Genomic DNA, 12,414 nt, shown 5'->3' with positions numbered 1-12,414 from the left:
TGAGCCAATCTAGTTCCCTGATATGCTTTCAACATCTCTTCCTTTTTGTGACAAAATGATCACATCTACACACAATATTCTACAAGATGGTGTGATTTCAGTCATAAATATGTCTATAAACGACAATTTATACAAACGCCAATATTTTATCAAATAAACACAGCTGGTGCTATACAGTTTCTCTTCAAATTAAATCACCAATGCCAACGCACAGAGTTCCATCAAAAAAAGGTAACGCTGCCTGAAACAAACTTATCCGCAGATTTTCTACAAAACATTACTTCATAATTTTTTCATGAGTTGTTTACCTGGGTTGAAATTGTGAAATTGTTTCATAAACTACCTAAATCATGCCTTGAGCAAAGTTAATGCAAAATAATGTATATATCAAAATATAAATTCCGAGTTTTCGGTCCCAATAAGGTGGTGACGCAATCTTGAATCTAGCGCCCCCACCCCCCCCCCCCCCCACCCAATCGAAAAGCCAGTAGGCCCTACTTTATTTGTACATCGTCCTTACACGGCATTGATTTTATTTACTAAAAGACAATACATTCAGAAACCTTTGGTGCTAAAAAGAGTCATTCTACTCGCGCCCGGTAGTAAAAAAAAACAGTTAAATAGCAAACAAGAACTTAAAGGAACACGTTTCCTTGTATCGGTCGAGTTGGTCTTTCAAAAGCGTTCTATAACCGTTTGTTATAATATGCATATGGGTAGAAAGATGTAAAAAGTAGAATACAAAGATCCACACAAATATGCCTCGAAATTGCGTGGGTTTCTTTTTACCTCGTCGACTTACACGGTCGGCCATTTGAGTGATACTTGTGTGGATCACTATATTCTACTTTTAAAACATCTTTCTAACCATATGCATTTCATAACAAACGGTTTCAAACGCTTTTTATAGACCAACTCGTCCGATTCAAGGCATAGTGTTCTTTTAACAGAAAGTTGATGCAGCATAGAAAAGGAGGAGGTCGAGTTATTTACTAAAGGTACAATGGCATTGTTCAATACATTTAGAACCAGCAATATAAAATTTATAAGACCTAATTTCAAAACGAGATGGTCTAGTTTAATAATGAGTCATTCTTTACATAGCTTGAACTTAAAATACTAAATTAATTAGTGATTTGCCAAAATGGCCGCCACAGATATGCTTCGTGTAAGAACATTACATATTGTTAAATTAGGGTAACATTTGAAAGGTATCATTTTTATTATTTCAAGGAGTATAGCTAAACATTCCTGAACTTTTAGTCCAACTTTAGTTTGTTTGGTTGTTGAGAAACTACCATTTTAACTCGACAGGAAAAACGAATCTGTTCCAACCACAGAAGTGATGGCCTAATGCTACTCTCTGCCACATTAATGATAGAAAAGGTGCAAAAATGGTTCAAAGAAAAAATACGGTACCACCACTTGGCAAAAAAAATGTTAATTCCTGATCAAGTTTGAAGACTTAAATAAATATGAAATCCGACCCTGTATTGCACTTGCATTTCTCCTCTATTGATGTCCGAACCCACCTACCGCGGCACTTGGGAAGGTCCAGGGCGGCCCAACGCGATTTCTTCCCCTGGATGCCTTCTCCTCGACACCGCCCTTCGCTGTTGAACGCTGGTTGGTCACACTCCGCACAAACTATTGTTCCTGTAATGAGTACAAATAGTTGGTCAATTTAGTTAAAATAAATGTCGTTTAAAACATTCGTTATCAACTTTTTGATGGAGAGTGGCTTGGCACTGGTTCTTTATTAGCAGTGTATCCGTGCATGGTCCGTGTGCGCTTGCTGTGTAAAAATACATTAGTGTGTGTCTTCTATTTAGCAGACGATAACTTCGGTTTAAACACCGGTGTCTAGAAGGTGTTTTAAAATGAAAACATGATTTCTGTAGACAATAATCTCTGTATTTTATATTCAGGTACTATTTTTATTATAACTAGTTCATAATTAAATAATACGTAAATTCTTCTTCACACTTCAGTATCCGCTTAAAAATTACAAGCGAAAGAGGTAATATCTCAGAAATCCTTCTGACTATCGTCCACTGGCGGGTAGATTTTTTGTGGCGGTAAAAATTTTATTTTGATAAAGTAAACTGTGTCCGCCGGACTGTATATGTTGCAAGTGAACAATCAAAATTGAAATTAAGAAGAATGGCTGAAAGATTGACTTTCATGCTCAACACATATTGACTACAATGATTATAGGCCGTTTCAACATTTGCTTTGTGTGGAATTATGGAGTGAATCACTGGAATATAACCGAATTTACTAAGTGTCGTGGTACCTTTTTTGGCGAAGGTGCTCCACTCTGTGTCATCACCGTTGGAACGACACTTCTTGTTCAGTCCAGTCAGCTTGAAATACACACAGTAACTGTTGAATCTGTGGATGGTGTGGTGGGGAGAAGGTTAGTACATTGTTTAAAGTTGTCAGTTTGTCTTACTATTTTCAGACAATAGATTATGACGGCAGGGTTAACCAAAAATATTACAGTGGTCAAGAAATAGTGCGTGTATTAAGGAAGGTTGAAATTATCAGCGTCTAATTTCAAAGGGCTGCCTAGAATACAAAAAATATGCTAAGCACAACGAAATGATGCCTGACAGCAAAATTTCACCAGCCAAACTACCGTGTCACACCATTTGTAATTAGTATCCTGTTCATTTCTGCTAAGCAGAATTTGTTAAGCAATGCTTTCTGCCTAAGCAGCCCATTAAACTTTGACCCCTGAATAAAATTCCTTTCAAAAAGTAACGGCACGACACTTGCAATGTAGTAGGCCTATTTCACATTGGATTTGGGGTCTTTATATCGATTGTGGAACCTGTGGTTCCTTTGAGAATTTATGGAGAAACTATGACTGCAATATTAGTCGTTCTTTAAAGCCATTATACACTTTCGGAACAGAAAAAAAAAGTTCACAGATTTACAAATAACTTACAGGGTTTACAGAAGGTAGTGGTAAAAGACTTCTCTTGAAAAATTAGTCCATGAAATGCTTTACTTTTCGAGAAAACATTAAAACAATTATCAATTCTCGACAACGAGAATTACGGATTTATAGTAAACACATGTCATTACACGGCGAAACGTGCAAAAACAAGGTAGGGTTTTCCCGTTATTTTCTCCCCACTCCGATTACCAATTGAGCCTAAATTTTCACAGGTTTGTTATGTTATATATATAAGTTGTGATACACGAAGCGTGGGCCTTGGATAATACTGTTTACCGAAAGTGTCCAATGGCTTTAAGAAAAACTTATTACCCTTTACAATAAATAATGCATTATAATGGGTTGAATAGAACTTCAAAATAAATGTGACACTCACGGTTTGTACCGGCCCAGACTAATGAGGAAGTTTGTCATAAGGTTCAGATCGGGATCATTTCTTCTCTCACTGGCAGAATATGGAAGGAGAAGTGCAATACCTGGAAACGAGGAACACAAAGTCAACCACTTTAAACTTATTCTGGCTGCCATTCTATTTAGATTTCGAGGAAAATAATTGTCTGGGTTCTTAATTTGTGATGGAAGCTTTGCATGGTGGATATTATGTAAACCAACATCGTGTAAATCTTTTTTTGGGGGAGGTGTTGTCTCTGAAAAGAGCCGTTGTTGTGGTCTCGCCGCTTACAGTACACTCTGTTTGTCTTCAGGTTCATGGACTTTTGGATTAAGAGTATTGCGGTCTCTGCGAGTAAAGAGTGGAATATTTTGTAAAGTATAATCCAGAACGATGATCATCGTTGTTGATCTGATGTCAATGATATATAGCGAAATGGCAGATCTTTTGTACGGTGTTTCTTGTCAACAGAACGCCTTAAATTGATCTAAAGTAGTATTACGAATATAAAGGGGTGATTTGTGAATATCTATTATTTTACCATTGGATGGGAGCTCACTGGCGTCACAAAAGCTTGAAAAGCATGCCCTCATTTGGCGAAAAGGAGGACACTTCTCTCCAGCATTTTCTGAGTCCTTGATCTTGTACCGTCTTCTCTCGCTGACTCCTACACCACACAACACGCTGCATCCACTCCAGTAACTCCATGATGATACTACACAGTCAGTGGCTGTATGAGAAAGGGGAAAGATGAGGTAATAATGGATTTAGGGCAGGCATGATGTGTGGACAGTCAGGTTGACTCAGTGGTTTCTGTCCATGACTTTCACCTCAGTGAACCCCGGTGTCAGGTGCAATTGTGTCCGCCATGCAATATTGTCCGCTCCGGACACTTCTGCATATGCAATCGTGTCCGGGGTTATGGCAAAAACCGTCCGGCGGACATGTACATGACTGTACATGACTGTACATGTACGTGTGCGCGCGTAAGCGAGCGTGCATGCACTGAACCTACATAATATGCAGCATGAATATTCACGTATTTCATGATTGCAGCGAATACCCAACGGCCGAACATTTCCCATCGCATTCATGACATGCACTTATATTAACTTGTAACAAAATGGCGAACGTGTTCCCGTCGACCAAGGGCGTTTAATTTACTGCAAGAACGGTTTTGCACGGGGGCGGACACAACTGCATATGCAAATGTGTCCGGGCGGACACAATTGCATAATGCAGCAGCGTCCGGGCGAACACGATTGCATGATGCAAAACCGTCCGGCGGACATTATTGCATATGCAATATTGTCCTCCGAATAGTATTGCATAGAGGACATTATTGCATGCGACACCGGTTCGAGCCCGTACCAGAGCCTTGCATGTGGATTTGGGTTTTTTCAGTCCCTACCTTGGACTAAAGGGGGTATCCCTTCCACGTTTAAAACCGATCGTATTATCCATTGTATTCTTTGCAAACAAATGTGTGTGATGTTTCTGTTAGGATGCTTTGCTGACTTTATATAATTCAGATTCAGATCCATGAGGTTTGCGAAAAGAGGAAGAGGGGAAATATTTTGGTTTAATCGTTTTTTGATGATTTGGATGAAGACCCTTAATCTTGCTGGCTTTTGATAACGACAGGGAAAAGAGATGTGTGTAGTGAATTCTAATGAGATATAATAAATATTTATATATAAATAATAAAGAACGAGGCGATATGGAGAGACATAAACTAAATTATTTAGAACACTGTGACTTAAACTTTGTTTGTTTAAGCAGTAAATAAACCTTTTTTTTTAAAATGGTACACACAGGGAATTTTTTTCACTTTTTACTTGTAAACTGTGATGAAATAAATAAAATGTTGATTCAATTGAAGTTAACCTAAAAAACGGCAAAAACTTGGAAAGACAAAGTATAAACTAACATAACACAAAATATTGGTGGCTAGAGGTTGAGAGAAAAACGAAGATTTGAGTGTGGAATGAAATTTTTTTTTTTTTTTTCTTTTTTTTGTTACAGGACCTGAAAGCATAATAGTGAAAAATTAACAAGAATAAACAACAAATCTGTCAAGATAAAAAACGCCTTTTAATCGCGTAAGTAGTATTTCTAATTTCACTTGATTCGATTGCAGACTCGCGACACCAACCTGGTAATATTTTACAGCCACCCAGTCACATTTGGGCCACGCCAATAAAAAAAAACCTTAACACTCAATTTAATAATAGACAAAATGTTTACCAGAACCACATCTTTGGAATCTAACTCCCACTGCGTTCAAAATTCCCTTCCCGAAATATCTTCCTAAAAAACGCTCTGCCTTGAAATACTTCACCCTAAAGTATTTATTATTGCATCAACACTCCACGTGGTGTTTTTAAGATGTGGGAATCGTTGATGTTTTGATCCCAATAAAACGGCTCGTGCTGCGTCCACTCGTGTCATTACCCTGGATCCCTCAACAGCTGCCCCAAGGTTAAAGTGCCTTGCACTAGACACCCTCTGTACCCAGTATTTATCTGACTGTGGCCCCCCTCTGGGAGATTTTAATATGTACATTTTTCTGCCAATGGGGAAGTTGTTAGAAAGCTATCATTGTACAAAATGACAACATGGTTTAAAGGGGGTCTTGTGTTGACGAGAGTTTTTGACAGGAGTGCTTCGCCCTATTGCGCTGTTGGGCGCTGAAAGTAATAAAGCAAGAACAACGTGACAACTTCAGATGCGCACATGCTTTGAGCCAGACGCCATGAGCGCACTACTATGGATGAAATTTTGCGAAACCTATACATTTTCTTTGTTTCATGACATGACATTCCATAAGAGCTCGGGGTTGATCCATAAGAGCTAGTGTGCCGGATTTGAGTGCTATTTTACGGTCAATCTTAAAAGAAGCAACTATCAAAATTATGATCCTGTGAGCAAGGCACCCTCGGTTAGAGGTCAATAGAAGGTTGTTCATTGATATACCGTGTGCACCGAGCGTACATATGTAATTGCGCGTTTAAAGCCCGGTTCATACTTCCTGCGAATGCTTCGTGCGATGCGAATGTCATTGCATCACAAAAAGGGAAATGGAGCGCGTACCGATTGCTGCGTCACCAAAATTCGCTCCGCATTCGCCTTCGCAAGAAGTATGAACCGGGCTTAATAAGGTCCATTTATCTCTAGGTCCCAATGATCTTTATTTTAATTGACGAGGTTGTTGCATTCAATGGACATAACAACACGCGCACAGCGTGGGTTAAGGTTCTTGTCTTGTTTACAAAGTTTCGAGTTTCCATCATAATCATCCATCATTCATTTTATTGCGAACCTTTATTTCGACAATAATATTGTAACCGTGTATGTTTCTTTTTTTGGGTGATGGAACGTGTGGGATGTAGTAACAACAATGTAGAACATTTTAGATCAGGCTATGTTTATAGATGTTTATAGATATAAAGTTGGCGATGAAGGAATACTTAAAGGTGAGTATTTAGCATTGGTACGGTATTAATGAAAAGGTTTGTCTGAATTCTGAAACTTCAGTGGGTTGTGTACGTGGGGGGAACCAGGGGAGACCGCACGGACAAGCCAATCCAAAGGCCTCATCAAGGGAGTGATTCGGAAAGAGGTCCTGGAGTAGAGAGTCATGCCTATATGTCTACTTTGTCGCCACCTGGGCCAGATTTCATAAAGCTTGTAAGCACAAAAAAACTAGTAAGCCCAGGAAAATGCTTAGCAAAAACAGATTACCAGCCAGTATTCCATGTACAGTTTACACTGATGCGACTGGTGCCCCACTCATTTTTTGCTTAGCAGAGAAATTTGTCAAGTAGTATTTTCTGCTAAACATTATGGATTGGGCCCTGATGGGCACAATTTCATAAAGCCCGTAAGCCCAACAACTTGCAAAGCACACCAAACAATTGTCATACCAGCCTGAATAGCATGCAGTTACCAATGCTTCGACTGGTACCCCACTCATTTCTTCCATTTGCTCAGCAGGATTTTCTGCTTTTGTTACATCTTGCCCTGGGCCTAATTTCATAAAGCCCGTAAGTGCAACAACTTGCAAAGCACACCAAATCTTGCTTAGCAAACAATTGTCATACCAGCCTGAACAGCATGCAGTTACCAATGCTACGACTGGTACCCGACTCATTTCTTCCATTTGCTCAGCAGGATTTTCTGCTTTGAAAAAACAGCTTGCCCTGATCTCTTTGACCTGCTTCTCCCAAGCTTGCACCTCATCTAACTCATTTCTTCGAGTTATATTAAGGGTTATCGCAATCGGATGGTGTACATCTGGCGTTGCGAACGTCATCTAAGTGTTAACAACATACATAAAGTAGTAGCTATTTTGAAAGAGATATTCTAAGTTTAAACATTTGGCACACTCGAAAATTGAAATCTCGTCTCGGAATGTTGGCATCCACACGTTTTGTTGTTTCAAACACCAAAATAGGACCACACATTGGTGAGAGTGTTTTTATAACTGGCACGGGGGTTTTGTTTGAATTAAAATAATGTCACAAAGCAGGAAAGTGAGGAGTGATTCTAGCCCTATGACGATTCCACTGTGCTTTACACAAGACACTGAATGTGAGACTGGACGGCCGCCAGGGCTAGGAGAGATTCCAACTTCATCTTTTAACAGGCCATCTCGTATCTCGACCATTTTTACAGGAACCAAACTACCGCGCCATGCAAAGAGAACACACTCCAGGTAGCAGATACCCAAGCCTACATCCGTCTGTAAAAGGGGGTAACCCTGTTCCAACCCTAGAGGAGTAGGTGGCAACGGCCTCTGGAACAAAATAATTGTAGCCCACACCTTGAAGTGGCCTTCAGGCCTTGTGTGTCTTGCATAACAAAATATAAGAAAAAAATCAATTTTTATTGGGCATTGACTGAATTGTCGGCTATGCGGATATGCGGCTGATCGCTGCGTCACCGTGCGTTGAAGTACACTTAAGACAACGTTGTAGTTACAATTGTAGCTTCGGATTTACGGCCTTATTATGTCCTAACACAAAGTCAGTTCAAAATGTTGAACTTAATTAAAATTTTAGACTAACTGTGAACATTTTCTTCTTGGAGATTACCTGAATCGCCGCGTTACATACGTTGAAGTATATAGGACGTTTGATTATGTGCTGTGAAGCTGCCACTTCGTGTACAGCCTATACTATGAAAGGCGAAGACCAGTACCATACACAACACTAAAATCTGCAGAATTTTATAGTTAGGCATGTGATGTAAGACAACTTGATTCCCCCTATATTCGACGCATCAATCATGAACTCACATTTAAAAGCAAAATCCTCATTTTAAGTCACATACACTGCTTCTGCATGATCTCGCTTCTTAAGTCAGTGGAACGGGATAAACATTCTTGAAATTACTCGCACACATTAATGGGCTGACTTATAATGACACGCACAGTGGAGAATTTTAATCAAAGAAGGGACTATGCCAGGCATTTACTAATAACAGCGTAGAGCCGGTGGAGCATCCTGCATGAGTTCCTTTTGCCTTCAACACGAATGTTCTATGTCATGTTTAACACACTCACTCAATCATCTCAAATGTGTCAAATCGAGGTGGGGATATTTGCATTAAGTTTGTGGTTGTGGTGGTGGTGGTTGTTTAACTTGTTTTGCAGTGTTAGGTTTGGTGGTGATAAAATAATATGACGGTTTTTGTTTGGTAGGGTTTTCGATGACGAGGATTGCAGTTTGAGTGTTGGAAAGGATATGGGGTGTTAACGCGCGGTTTGTGTACAATTTATGAATGTTTTTTGTTTAAAGTTTTGATGGTGCGTGGTGTGGTAGTTGCTGTGGTGTCCATTGATGGAAATCTTCCTGACACAACGTTGTAATGCCGATGTTAACTATGAGGGCGCATCACAGGTTATATGAAAATATAAATGTGATGATGCTTCTGCGAAATCTAGCACATCAGATGCGATGATGCACACAGTTTAAAGGAAGTGGACACTATTGGTAATTACTCAAATTATTTATCATCATAAAATCTTTCTTGATTACAAGTAATGGGGAGAGATAGATTAGATAAAACATTGTGAGAAACAGCTCCCTTTGAAGTGACGTAGTTTTCGAGAAAGAAGTAATTTTCCACGAATTTGATTTCGAGACCTCAAGTTTAGAATTTGAGGTCTCGAAATCAAGCATTAGAAAGCACACAACTTCTCGTGACAAGGGTGTTTTTTTTCTTTCATTATCATCTCGCAAGTTCGACGACCGATTGAGCTCAAATTTTCACAGGTTTGTTATTTTATGCACATGTTGAGATACACCAACTGTGAAGACTAGTTTTTGACAATTACCAATTGTGTCCACTGTCTTTAAGATGACTTCATAAGAAGTGACAAGTAAGTGATCTATAATCAAAACTACGACAGTGAGGTATTGCAGTGATCATTACCTTATATTGCAATATGATCGACCAAGTACATTAAACCCTTCCACAGGCTTAAGGTTCGCCAGCGAAGCCATATTTTGTAGGTAAAGTATAATTTATGAGGTAATGAAGTATAATTAAGGGATTGATATTCTTACCTGGGCATGCAGATTTGTAATCGGAACAGCAGTCGCTGCTATCCGCACACGCCCCGTCGCAAAAACAAGTATCATGGTAGTAAGCGGAGTTCACCCTGTAACCTTCCGTCACACAGTTTATATCCTTGCCTTGACAACAAAGTGCCCCTCCAAACTGCCCCCCGTCCCGGCAAGACGCTCTCGCCACCGGCAGAAGAAGATTGCTCCACGCCAGACAGAAGCACAAAACTAGGGGAATCATCTCAGCCCCGTTTTCACGAAGAGTTTTAACAAGAAAATATTTCCAGGGTTGGAGAAGGAAATCCGACTGCAAGGTTTTAAGGCACTTGGAAAGTCTATCCTGAGTGTTCCGGGCCTGGGCAGCTGCTCGGTGTCACTGGTGAGGTATAGAGAGCAAGATTTGGTCGGTTGGGTGGGCGGGTGTGACGGGGAGAGTTCTACGTGGGCAGCGTCTGCGCGTGATAGACACAACTCTGCTCTCCCATTGGTCAGTATGCGTTACACAGATGATGGACGGCTCACTTCAACTTTCTCTGTCTGTGGTATCAAGGGAGATAGAAAAGGGTTAGGGTTTTTAGAACTGGGATAAAAGAGAACGTACATTCCGATGTTTTTTGCAGAGAGGAAATGCTTAAATGGCTTATGAAAATGCCCGAAAGGTGCGATAAAAATATTATGTATACGTTCAAAACAACAATAAATTTTCAACGAAAACCAACGAATGAACACATTTTACTATTTAAGAGATTGCGATGGGAGAATACAATTAATTTATGAGTGATCCCTTTCATGTCAAATAAGAAGAAGTTTTCCACATGAAATATCTCTGCTACTAATAAATGTGACCCGCTCTGACGAAATGAGGAATGTCTAGTAAAATTTCATTTCGTGTAATTTGACACCGAACATAATCATAACAAAAAAATTATTGAAAATTATTGAATTTTTTAATTTTTTTATTTCTACACTTTTGGGTTGCCTAAATCTTGATGAAACTTACTATGGTCTTACCTTTTCGTCAAAAGATTACTAAAGATGTAAAAACAGACGATTTCTGAGCCATGTTCTTGACGTAATTATCCAAAAATGTTCCAAATCCCACGGGACAGACAGCGAACATTCATTGAAAACACCAAATTTGGCGCTGTCGCAAAACCTTTCACACAACTTGCATAGCGCCACCAAGAGTACCATTGGAAAGCCAAAGATTCGAGCTGTCTAAATATAGCCACCAAAAACACGTGTCAACACTGAAAGGGGTTCAAAGGTCACCAAAGGCAACCCCTGTTTTATCAGCGATGACATCTCTCATTCATAAATCCGCGTCGCGAGATTAGTATGGCTCACAGACCGAGGCGTATGTTTATCCATTCAGCGTGAGAGTCCGTCACCCGACCCGGTCTTGTTGCCATAGCTCGTTGCAGCGCTGGTAATACGACAATGTTCACACGGACACTGCGCGGGTACCATGCAGTTGCAGCGCTGGTAATACGCAATGTACACACGGACACTGCGCGGGTACCATGCACAAACTTTGCTACACGTACGACGTGTGGACAGTGGAATGTTTATCGAACGTTGGGAAAACAGTGTCTAATTTCCATCATTGTTTCGTGGTTTTTCAAGGTTGAATTGTTCCAAACCCAAATAATTCTGAATGTTAAAGGAATAATCTTTCAGTTAAACTTCATGCTGGGTGAGAAATTTCGCTAAAATCATGAGAAACATGCACGGGGAAATTGCGAATGTTCCCTGGTCTTCAAGCCGAGTATACCCGTGGGGGTTGATGCTGTGCGCTGAGTGACAGCTGTCTTTACTATGTTTTGACTTGACGCAAACAAAACTCGCATTTCAAGTTGGAAATATCAACGCAAATGGCTCTAAAATTTCAGGTAAACATTGTCAAACTTATTGTTGAAATTGTCTACTCATCATAATCTTACTTCTCGTTGAGTTGTTTGTTCATTTTGGTAATTTTGTTTGCCTGACCACGGGGGGTTAAAAATTGATGTTTTCATTATCGTAAACAAATAAAAATTATTATTTTAATGAGTGTGTGTGAGACGTCGCGTTTTTTCAAATTAATTTTTCTGAAGTTTGTGTTTTTCCAAAACGCGTCATAACATTAAGCGTCAAGGTCGTCGAAAATTCCACATTATTTCAGACAGGAAGGTCGTATGGTCTTGATTTTTAGTTCATTTAAAATATTAAGACTTGCTTAATTGGATTATTATGAAAAATGCAAAAGTGAAATTCACTAGACAATCCTCATTTCGTCAGAGCGGGTCACAAATAGTTTAACTTTATAATCTATAAAAACTAATATCAAACAAAAAACTACTGACTAAAATGAACATTTTGTTCAACGCCCTCCACTTCCCCCCTCCGCCTAGATTGATGTGCCTCGATCCCTGACTTCCCCAGCAGAATCAGGGCATAGATTTGTTATTTCCCGGCCTCAAGGAGAACAAACTTGAGGCGTAGAA

At 39.7% G+C, this 12,414-nt stretch overlaps 2 protein-coding genes across 3 annotated transcripts in view; one reads left to right on the top strand and one right to left on the bottom strand.

Moving 5' to 3' along the window:
* Positions 1–55: 55 nt before the first annotated feature.
* Positions 56–12,414, bottom strand: part of LOC139938798 (somatomedin-B and thrombospondin type-1 domain-containing protein-like) — a 20,893-nt gene continuing 8,534 nt past the window's right edge. For both annotated transcript variants that reach the window (XM_071934434.1, XM_071934433.1), the window contains exons 2-6: positions 9,929–10,465; positions 3,898–4,086; positions 3,342–3,441; positions 2,297–2,394; positions 56–1,656 (exon numbers count right to left, since the gene is read on the bottom strand). In XM_071934434.1, coding sequence (XP_071790535.1) covers positions 1,466–1,656; positions 2,297–2,394; positions 3,342–3,441; positions 3,898–4,086; positions 9,929–10,169 — 819 coding nt within the window. In that variant the 5' untranslated portion in view covers positions 10,170–10,465 and the 3' untranslated portion in view covers positions 56–1,465. The remainder of the gene's footprint in view (positions 1,657–2,296; positions 2,395–3,341; positions 3,442–3,897; positions 4,087–9,928; positions 10,466–12,414) is intronic.
* LOC139938796 (peroxisomal sarcosine oxidase-like) overlaps positions 10,914–12,414 on the top strand; it is a 24,561-nt gene continuing 23,060 nt past the window's right edge. Inside the window, exon 1 of the mRNA XM_071934428.1 lies at positions 10,914–11,820. Coding sequence (XP_071790529.1) covers positions 11,803–11,820 — 18 coding nt within the window. The 5' untranslated portion in view covers positions 10,914–11,802. The remainder of the gene's footprint in view (positions 11,821–12,414) is intronic.

The sequence above is a fragment of the Asterias amurensis genome, chromosome 6 (genome assembly GCF_032118995.1).
Source record: "Asterias amurensis chromosome 6, ASM3211899v1".
NCBI lineage: Eukaryota > Metazoa > Echinodermata > Asteroidea > Forcipulatida > Asteriidae > Asterias > Asterias amurensis.
Note: the sequence above shows the minus strand (reverse complement) of the source record. Positions and strands in the feature narration are given on the sequence as shown.